Genomic DNA, 11,738 nt, shown 5'->3' on the forward strand with positions numbered 1-11,738 from the left:
ATAAGGTATATATATATATATATATATATATATATATATATGGTATCTCTTTTTAAATGATCCAGCCTAATATCTCGAAAACTAAATCCAGTAGACAAAGATGTTTCAGACGAAAGTGGTACGGTTTCGAGGAGGACGTAGGTCACATTTTCTTTTTCCAGGTGGAAGCGTCAAAAAGATATGAAGGTCACCTCCACATTTTTATATGGATTTATATGATTTCTTTTACATAATATGATTTCTGATTTATATAATATGACCCTATATATATAAATAATAATATAAAATTGGTAAATGACTCTTGATATAAACATAAACGACAAGTAAAGGGACGGTGTATTTTAGATCATGGATGATCTAAAAGAATACACCAATAACAGCGAGCGCTCACTCAACTGTTGAGTCCCCCGAGGCCGTATTCTGTAACTCGTTAAGCAGTTAACGACATCGTTGCGCAGCTTTTTATACCATAAGATATCTGCGCAACGATGTCGTTAACTGCCTTAACGAGTTACAGAATACAGGGGCCGGCACGGTGCGGCGAGACATATGAGCGACGATGCGCTTTCCCCTTGACTCTCTAACGCGCTGTCCATGTTTGAAAAAGTGGGCCGGGCTATATCTCAAGCGATCGGAGTGTTTCTCAAAACGCGCTCTCATTAGTACAATTTCAAAAATTAATATTTGTATTAATATTGCGAGAATAGCTAAACAGTATAAGACTTCTGTATTTATTTCGATCCTATCGACCTTCCTGTACGAAATTGGACACCCTGTATACAAGACTTTTTTTCTTAGTTTATCGATCCTCTACACGCTCTCGAAATTTTGACATTTAAATTCCGGACATCCTGTATATCAAACATATAGTGTTGAATTGAAAAAATCATGATTTTAGCTCTAGACACCATATTGGACAAATTAAGAAATAATAAAATTTTAATTTCAAAAATTTGTTCCGTTTTTAGTATAAACTCCACCTCATACACATGCATTAATACGTATACTTTAATTCTGAAAAAGAATTTTAAAATCTATAAAAAAAGAAAAATAAATAATTGATATACATATACACAAAAATAATTACATTTAGTCAGTAAAACAGACGATTTTAGGATTTTCGATTCGATTTAGGATTTGCCTTAATGAAAATCAAATAAGATCATCATTTTTTTGGCGCATACAAACATATTTTCAGATCAGATTATTGTCAAATATCACATTATTGTCAATAATACAAAACAAAAAAAAAATGTGTCACAGGATCGCAAACGAGAGGTTTCAAGATTTACTGAAAAAATACACAGAACACGAATACGCATCTCCGTAGGGAAACACATTTATGAGTTTCTGGCTAATCTCTTTGGATAATTTCAATATTAGTACTCGCAATACGTTGAAAATATTAGTGTTTTGATCAGAAGAAAAAAATATTTATTTTGTGATTCGCAATAAATAAACCCAGACGAAAATGCGTCTTCGACTGTTCATGAGAGCAAAATGTCCTTTTCACGTAATCTTATTTTCACGTACATACATATGTATATATGTATATATACATATATATGCATGTATACACACATGTATACACATATACGTATAAATATATTCAATAACATTACTCCCTATATACACATTTATATTGCAATAAAACAGTGTATGTGTTTCTCTCATGCGCACGATATTACAACGCATTTTCTGAAATGTAGCGTAAAGAAATTAAGTGACTCTTACACGATCAATATTATCGTATATCTCGATATAGTGTAATAACATTAATAGTTTATATAATCATTCATATAATGTCTATATTGATATCAGAGAGAAATCCAAGAGAGAACATGAAGGTCTTTTACCTGTAACCGCAAAATGCCTTGTGCACTACCGCCCCCGAAGGACTGGATGTCAACTACACAACAATATTCACCTTTTTACATACACCTGATAGAAATAAATCACTGAAATCGTTAAAATCTTTATTAATTGATAGATTTTAGTTGTTTCAGCAATTTATTTCCATCAGGAGAGACGTAAAAAAAATGGATATTGTTGTGTAATTTACATACACTTCTTCAGAGGGCAGTAGTGCGCGGCAGCATTTTGCGGTTACAGGAAAAAAGTTCTCATTCAAGTCCTTTCTTAGATTTTTCTATTTATATTGTATTGAAATCAATACATCTATATACAGGATTGGCAATGTTACCTCTCATAAAAACAGCGTTACCGTTACCGTTCATTTTCCTAAAAAGTAACTTATTACCATTACTGTCATTCAAAATGTAAAGCCATGTATATACACCTAGCGAACGAACACCGAAAGAACAAAGAACGCAAAAGTTTATATATTGTTATTTGTTACATAGAAATTGCACAATCAAGAATGAAGAAAGACATGGCAATAACCCGCAAACCTTCTGGTATAATTAAAGAAGTTGCACAAGTTTAAGTGCTATGTGCAAACGAATATCGAATCTAATCGAATGCTAGTATTTGGTGCAGTTAAGAGAAAAAGAATAAACTGCTCACAAACGCTAATACAAAAGTCATCTTACAATCATTAGTTTATAAAGTAACGCAATCGTCATATCGAGCCTAATTAGCGATAATTTCAAACTGATGTACTAGGATGAATTTATTGTGTGAATGACGGAAAGCATTGCTATGTTAATCAGTCGTATTTATTTATTTATAACGATAAACATTGCTTAGAAACTTTTATCGCGATACTTCTGTTACTTTTACTAATACTTGCTTGTAAAATATAATCTTATTGTATTATCAAGCATTTATGCTCAAAAAAGTTAAAGACCAACCATATATTGCTAAAGTATTATTGAATGATAGATGAAAAATAATGTCAGGTTGTTTTTCATTTAAAAAAAAAAGGCAATAATAATATTTTAAGTGCAGGTATTAGTAAAAGTAGCAGAAGCATCGCGATGAAAGTTTCTATAAGCAATATTTATCGTTATAAATAAATAAATACGATTGATTAACACTTCAATGTTTTCTGTCATTCACACAATAAATCAGTTTTAAATTGTCGTTATATTGGATTCAATATCGTGGATGATTGCTATAGCCGGTATTCATAATCGGATTCTTATATTTAAGATCGTCTAAAGTACGGTCTTGAGACATCACGAACCAATTAGAAGACCGTATTAGTATTTTAAGATGTTACTTAAGACAATCTTCAAATAAGAACGGATTATGAATACCGATCTATAGGTGCTTTCCATTTGATGACACAAGTCGACAAGCGTCATATCTTTTTTAACATTTAGAGAATGACAAAGATAGGACGATACTTGTGTCGACTTGTGTCCTCAGATGGAACACAGGCTTTATAAACCTAGTTACTTTAAGTTATCTGTCCGTATGATGGTATGCATGCAGCGGTAATGTTTTATTTGGTATCTAATATCATTACAAGCACTTCACACGGATATGATTTTTTAACTAACGTTTATGATTAGTTAAACATTAAACGTTTATACTTAAAAAACTACTTTACGGAAAGAAATATGACTTACATTTTTATTATTTAATTTTTCACGAAATATATATATATATATATATATATATGTATATCGGTAGTTAAAAGGCGTTTTTATCGATAAAAACGTACTTTTATCTCTAAAATAATATATCTCTAGAATAATATTTCATCTCTAAAATAATATAACTTAAACAATAGCATATTATCAAGCTAATATCGTTGTAAACTTCTGAATACGGGCCAATATGCGTAGAATCTCACATGATTTCACTAGTTTCATCACGATATACTACAATAGCCCATGCGTGTGAACACAACGTGAAAAAAGTCGTAATCACTTGATTTAGACAGTCAATCAGATCTATCCTATTAACGTTCTTTTATTTTCTAGGGCTAGGTTACGACTAAAATTTTTACGTATACAGAAATAAAAAAATTACCGATAAAAGTAATTAGTGAAATTTTTACTATTAAATATACCAAAAATGTAATTGTGTTATCATGAACGTTACTTAGAAGAAAATGTAACTTTGCGGGATCTATAAAAGAAGTCATACAGTTTTAAAGGAATTCTAAAGACGCTTATTGTTAGTCATATTAGAAATAACACACACAGACGATTACGTGTAATTGACTCATCACTACATCAATATCTCATTCATGCACGTCACACATGTACTTTAAATTGTCGTATAACAATTACGTTTTAATTATAGATATCTAAATTCAATTTTAAGAATTCCATGCTGTTTCTTCACGAAAACTACTAGTCTGCGAATTACTATTATATTTCATAGGCACAGATTGCATAGCTTTTACATGAAACAAATATATTGTCACGACGTGCAATGGCGTGACAGCTTTGAAGCGCCATATTGTTGGATTACGAAATAATAAAGAACTTAATTTCGAAAATTTTTTTGTCGTTTTTAGTATAGATTCCACCTCACAGAAACATGTTAATGCATACACTTCAATTCTGGAAAAGGATTTTCAAATCAGTAAACGAGGAAGAAAATAATAATTAATATCAATTCTTATTGGATTGCTAAATTTCAAACTGAATGAGACAATGCCATAACGGTTTACTTATTATAGATTAGTGGTATTAGGTACATCCAGAAGCACGACCGCTCACTGAGCTTTTTTTATCTGATTGGCATATTCCATTAGATCAAAAAATATAAACCAACCGAGTACAATAGCTCACTGAGCGCTCAGTGAGCGGTCATGCTTCTGGATGCACCCATTGAGCATTCGGTTTAAAATAATAATTGTTATACAAAAAGTGTATGGTTTAATCGGTGATACAGACAACTTTAGGATCCCCTGAAGTCGTAAAAAATTAACCAATCACAGTCAAATATGAGAAGAATGATCGACTATTATTGGTCAATTTTCTACAACCCTATGACTGCTATAACTTTTATTGTAGATCCCATTACCAATTCGTTACCGGAAAAAAATAACTTGTAACATAGTAACGATGTTACAAGCAACACGTTTACTTGCCAACCCTGTCTATATTAATATTACAGTGTAATACATTGCGTTGATAATGTTGATCGTGCAGTAGCCGCCTTAGCCAAGTAACCCTCCAATATTATATTGCAATAATTTTAATACAATATTTCAAGGAAAATTTTATTCCAGAATGTAATTATGGTTTCTTGATCGGATTTAGCGGTTTGGAATAAAAAAATCATTATAAGAATCAATACACAATATAAAAATTAATAAGAACAATATATAATGATTCGTGTTGATGAACGAGGACTATATGTGCCGTCTAATATCTGGAGTTAGAAGTACATAGTGATTTTGCTGTATAGCATACAGTCGCTCGTTATCACGACTGTGAAAGTTTTTGCTTATATCAAGGATTCTATCGCGTATTATAATTGGGGGTTACTTTGCCCACGTACGATCAAAGGGTTTGGCAGAATAGGAAGAAATAAAAAGAAGATATGCGTATCTTTGGTGCAATTTCGAATTAATGTCTTCATATAACAGTGAAAACATTTAAAGTATATGTATTTGTAGCACGTGGATTTGTTAAATCATCTGCCTTATTCTCTCTCTATTGCCCCTCTCTCTTCCTCGATAAATTTCATCACTTTCCCTGGAGTGCCAAACCCTTTAAGATATCAAAACTACGCCGACAGCAAATCCACGATTCGCTCTTCGACTGAAATATTACTCTCTGCTTTCTTTCAACATTTTTTATAGTAAATATTATATATAAGCGCGGTAATCCAAAAATTTCCAGAGTCCACGATGTACAATAGAATCACATACTTAATCGATATTAGCTTTACATGAGATAAGCGTAATAACTAGACATATAAAGCTTTGGATGGAAGCATATGTATAATGCGTCGAGTAAAGTGCATATCGTGACCTCTATGTATATATTATATTGTTGTGAAACATTCTTTCATTTTTATGAATAATATAGAAATTTATATTCATTAGTTCAGCGCAATTTATCTACATTTATAACACACGTTTGGGTCTTAATACTTTTACAATTAAATTATCATAACATAAACCAGAAAAAACACGAATTTTAAAGGTAAAATATATTACTTGATTAATCATATGTTGAAGTATTTGTAGTTTGATAAACAAAATTATCTTTCGTTATAAAACTTGAGGTTGATATTCCACCAAATTCTCTCCAGATGCACTTAAGTATGCATAAACTTAATAATTCAACTTTCATAATATTACGATAGAAATTACTATAAATGCAATAATGTAATTTCACAGAAACATGAAACAAAAGATTTTTGCTCTGATCGCCTATTCCATAAAAACTTACACATATTTATTCTATATTAATACATCACATATATTTCAATAACTCTTATGATTTGATTTAATTTTTTAGTTTTTTTTTCTTCTTTTAAATATATTATAAATAGTGCACTATCAGAAAAGGTGGAATATTCATACGCAACTAAATCGACAAAACTTTAAATATTTCATTTAAATGTTCAATTAATATTCGATGCGATAAGTGCATACAGCACATAATATGCCCGATTAAAAAGCTACACCTTATATAAAAAGGCTTTTAATAACCTCTAATTACTATGCATTATTAATATGCTAGTACAAAAATAATCATTTCATAAGGAAAAAACTCACGAGTCTATCGAGTGTGAAATACGTTGCTAAATAAATCTACGGATATATTTTTATAATATATATAATAAAGCATTACAATTTTAATAATTTAACTTAACCGCGTTACTCTTGTCATATCGACGTTTATAATTTAATTCTGATTACTTTAAAGGATATCAATGCGCGCGCGCGCGTGTGTGTGTGTGTGTAGGAAGCTAGGACGTGGGCGTGTGTAAACATATATCATACACGCACATCTGTATACAAGTTATACTGTACAATAACGTTACAATAATGTACTTTGTGGCTGCACACAGAATCTCTTTCGTGTTGATATTTCATATATACCCTACGCTAAGTGCAACATAGATATCGATTAAAATATTCCGGAACTTTATTATTATATTTAAATCACGATTATAATATCTTTGCTTAATAATGATACGCAAAACTATGTATAATTGGTTCGACGTGCTTCAAAAAAAGCGACAAATTTTAATAAATTCGAGAACAAATTAACAAAGCATTTAGTTAAGTAACATGAAATAAAAAATGCGCATAGTTAAGAAATTATGTTACCATCAAATAAAATAAATTAGAAGTAAATGATTGTGTGCTAAGAAATATTATTAGGCCTTATTAATATTGGCAATTTCAATGGAGAATGTTATACATTAATAACTCGTTAGTGCATATATAACACTTGTAACTGTACGCAAAGTTAATAGATTTTTTCTTATTTGTTAATGAATTCATGATGTTCTCTAACTGTTATCATGATAGAAAATACGCAATGACACAGAAAATACAAGTCTTCCGTTGTCGGTATTTTTCTAAATTCACTATTTATTCAAGAAGACATTCCACGTTCTACTGTAACAAAAAATATTCTTTTTTTTTAATTGCACTTCGATTACCGCCTTTTGAGTTTTTCCCGGGTCACTGCGTAAACGTTTTTCAAAATAAAAGTATAAGTTGTCTAGTGTATAGTATAATCTAGCACACAAGCTTTACAAATAATATAACGAATTTTATATAAAGATATAATAAAATAAGCTTGTGCTATGCTATTTAATACAATAGTTTTCTCAAATGTCATAAATATTTCGAGCAAGAACATGTACTATATAATCTTGAAGCACGTCGTTGTTCTGAAAATAGGCAAGAGTACCTAATTATAAATCATCGTATATACATATATTTAATTGCAAGCATGATCAGGGAGCTGCTCTCTTTGAGAGAATAACTAGAAATAATACAAAACAAATACAACGTCGCTCCTGGATGCGCTTGCCGAATGTGATGTATACTCATTATACATTGTACGTGGTATTGATCACCATTATACCAGCAGGCACATCGTGCCTATATATTGTTAGTTTTAACTATTCAGAGAGAAAAAGAGAGAAATGGGAAGAGAAGGATAGATGGAAGAAAAGGAATAGGAAAGAAGGAATGGGGTAGAGAAAGGAGATTTCATGATTCCGGATTTTTATGCAAAATCCTTGAAGCATTCTACGCTATATCACATCCTATGTCTGTGAGCATATTTTTTCTTGTTTATATCTCGTAAATATTATGAAGTATCTTTCATTTTCTTATATACTATACATATATAGCATATATATTTTTTAATAATTACAAGAGAAAAAAGTAACAAACGTTATAGGAGGTAGAGAGAAATAGAGAAATTTTATGATTTTGTGTGGTACAATCCTTTTGTTATTAAAGAATTTTGTTCAAAACAAGTTGGATATACATTCGTGAGTTTTAGTTACATACTTTTCCAACAGCATGACATTTTCTCATCTACGTTATCGTTGCCAATGGCGTGATCGATATTTTCTTCAATACTATAATTTAAGTACATGTCGGATGCAGTTGACATGACAATGCCACAATTTTATATTAAACTCGCTTTTCAACGATGGAATGTGTTTTATATGATTAATATAAAATTAAGCTGCCAATCACATTATTAGATTCTGGTAGACTTTCCAGGATAGATTCACTGGATGCAAACATCATTTTAGAAGAAGATCCATAATATTTCAATAATAAGATTATGAATGAGTTTTCACACTTTACACAGTGTGAAAATAACAATAAAATCGGATTAACACTATGCTAGTGTCTACGTTAAAATTTACTTTGTTCTCTTTTTACACACACGCACGCACTTCATCAATTCACGATCTTTTTCTTGACTCATATTTTGATTCCAGTTCTGAAGTTTAAAATGTTAAAATTTAAAATTTTATTGCTCGATTTTGAACTAGTGATTTTATCCATAATCAAATCTTCTGAGATATTGAAGGTAATATGAAATACTGAATACTAAATTATTGCGCAAAATAATATACGAATATAACACAAAATTCTATTAAATATGCTTACATGTTTCAGCTCATTTTTGAGCTGTCTTCAGAGATAAATTTATTAATATTATAATCACAATATACATTAAGACTAAGTTTTATCTCAGTGAGCCACCTATAAATTAAAAGAACCTCAATATTGAAAAGTAACACTGATAACTATCAAAATAAAAGTTAAAAGAAATAAATGATTGAAAAAACAGAAAAAATGTATATCAATAAAAAGAAAAAAGAGGCTCACTACAACAAGGATCCACCATATCGCAAACAATTAAATTCTATTAATCTAATCAAAAACTAGTCTTTGATTAACAAAAACTTTTGAACTTGTCAGCGAGTCAGTATCAAAATTGTCTTAATCAGTGAAATATTTCTTAAAATTAATTATAATTAAGAAAAAGTAAGAAAAAATAAGGTAAATATGCCGAATAGGAGACACAGCTGCGATGACTCAGACATGTACGATGATCTTGACATATGTTATCAAGGTCATGTCCTGAGTAACTTGCAACAGGTTTTAATCGTTATTCGTTCAAAAGCCATTAACAAAAAAGTTTTGTTTATATAAAACAAAAATTCAGTGTTTTAAAAACAAAAATATTCGATAATTGTTTACTATTGACAAGTCAAAAAACTAGTTTTTGATAATATTAATAGAACTTAATTGTTTGCGATATAGTGGATCCTTGTTGTAGTGAGCCTCTTTTTTCTTTTTATTGATATACATTTTTTCAGTTTTTTCAATCATTTATTTCTTTTAACTTTTATCATATTTTGATAGTTATCAGTGTTACTTTTCAATATTGAGATTCTTTTGATTTATGGGAAGGTGGCTCACTGAGACAAAAATTAATCTTAATGTATATTGTAATTATAATATTAAATTTATCTCTGAAGAGAGCTCAAAAATGAGCCGAAACATGTAAGCATGTTATTTAATAGAGTTTTGGATTATATTCGTATATTATTTTGTGCAATAATTTAGTATCGCGCCTGACTTCTATTGTCCCTTCTCATCCAATTTCCTTCTGAATAGTAAGAAGTCTTTGTATATTAACTTATGTTTATATATATGTAAGTGTGTATACATATATATATTCATATATTAATACTTATATTCATTATACTTATACACATATAATACAGATATATTTTATAGGATTATTTTCAACATAGAAATAGGCAATACAAATATATTACGTACACACATGTATATATGTGTACAGATTTGATTCCAAAAGCGTAATCATTAATTAAATTCAATGAACACCATGCAAAAGAGGAAGAAAGATACAAAGAAGATGAGACAGGAATAAATTATGTTGCGAAATTTTGTTATATAAAGATCTCTATTCAAAAAAAATATTAGTTCATTCTCAACCCTGAACAGTCTACCAATCAATTTTTTATGCAACTTAAATAAATACCCATATACATTATGTTATTAAGGGTATAACTCCGAAAAACTGGGGACATCTATTTACTTGATCTTGAACGCATCCATCAGCTCGTTCACAGCAGCCTGCGTCGCAGCTTGTGTCGCAGCTTGCGTTATCCTCTGCTGTAGACCACCCCCTCGACTAAACACATCACGGATACCCAACTTTGACTACTGATCTCACTCTTGCAATTTGTTTCAGGGATATACACATCATACGTTTAGAATTGTCAAATGTTAACTTATGATGCATGTCTCGTATACGAAAGCGTGCATAATGCCTTTTTAAATGTGTAGCCGAAATAAAGTAATATTAACGGTATGTAGCTTTATAACTAGAGCCCCACGCGGATTATCCACCGATTGACGTACCAATTCGAGTCGACGCGTTTCTTATGATTTTCCCTATTGTCTTTCGCCCGAAACTGTAGTGTGCGATGTGGAAAGCAACAACGCGTCGGCGCAACAGCGATGGAGAATGAGGTGCAATGAGGAGAGCTAACTACAGTTGACGCGATTTCAGAACTTTAATCGAGAGGCTCTATTTATAATAGTAGTCATAAAAATAGTTTATAATAACGATACAATGTTTCAAAGCAACTGTTCAGCTGTTAAGACTAAATTCCTCTTAGCTTTCATATTTATAAATATATAACAATTGCAATATATACTATTTTGTTGCTTTTGATAAATTGTAATGCAGGCACCGACATATTTGTCCACAATTAGTAATTGACAAGTTTCAGATTATTAAACTTCATATAAAATATTTTGGGTAATAAGACGTATAAAGTAGAAGTGCTTATGCGTTTATAAAGCTTTGAAATTACATTATAGGGCGTATGTATATATCTTAAATTTTATACAAATTTATCGATGATAAATACGATTGGTAGATAATTAATAGATTTCGACTATTATTTTTTAATTTTGTCGCATTTTGTCAAAATGTCATGCTGTTAGTAAGTAAATAAATTATCTATCTGTCGTAAGAACGTAAAGTTCTTTATTTGACAATATTTTCAACGGTATATACATATATGATATACAGCTTCATAAAGGTAATTTACAATTAAACGTGTGTGACTCGACTATGCATATACATCTCCATTTTCTAATTGTAAGAACAAGAAGATAATGTTTCTTTGAAAATATTTAGTATTATAGATTTTACTACTAGACGTTAAATCTACAACTATAATTAGAGCTGTATTAATTTTCGTGCCAGAAACAGTATTGTACATATATAGAAGAAAATGTGTGTTTTATATATATATATATATATATA

General features: G+C 30.2%; 1 protein-coding gene across 6 annotated transcripts in view; it reads right to left on the reverse strand.

Annotated features, from left to right (window-relative positions):
* Positions 1–11,738, reverse strand: part of shi (dynamin-1 shibire) — a 34,506-nt gene that overhangs the window by 2,916 nt on the left and 19,852 nt on the right. For 5 of the 6 annotated variants that reach the window (XM_018536933.1, XM_018536932.1, XM_018536934.1 and 2 more), the window contains one exon: positions 10,497–10,592. The exons of the other annotated variant lie outside the window; for it this stretch is intronic. In XM_018536933.1, coding sequence (XP_018392435.1) covers positions 10,497–10,592 — 96 coding nt within the window. The remainder of the gene's footprint in view (positions 1–10,496; positions 10,593–11,738) is intronic. 6 annotated transcript variants of the gene reach the window in all.

This window comes from Cyphomyrmex costatus, unplaced genomic scaffold, assembly GCF_001594065.2.
Source record: "Cyphomyrmex costatus isolate MS0001 unplaced genomic scaffold, Ccosl1.0 scaffold162, whole genome shotgun sequence".
NCBI classification, from domain to species: Eukaryota; Metazoa; Arthropoda; class Insecta; order Hymenoptera; family Formicidae; genus Cyphomyrmex; species Cyphomyrmex costatus.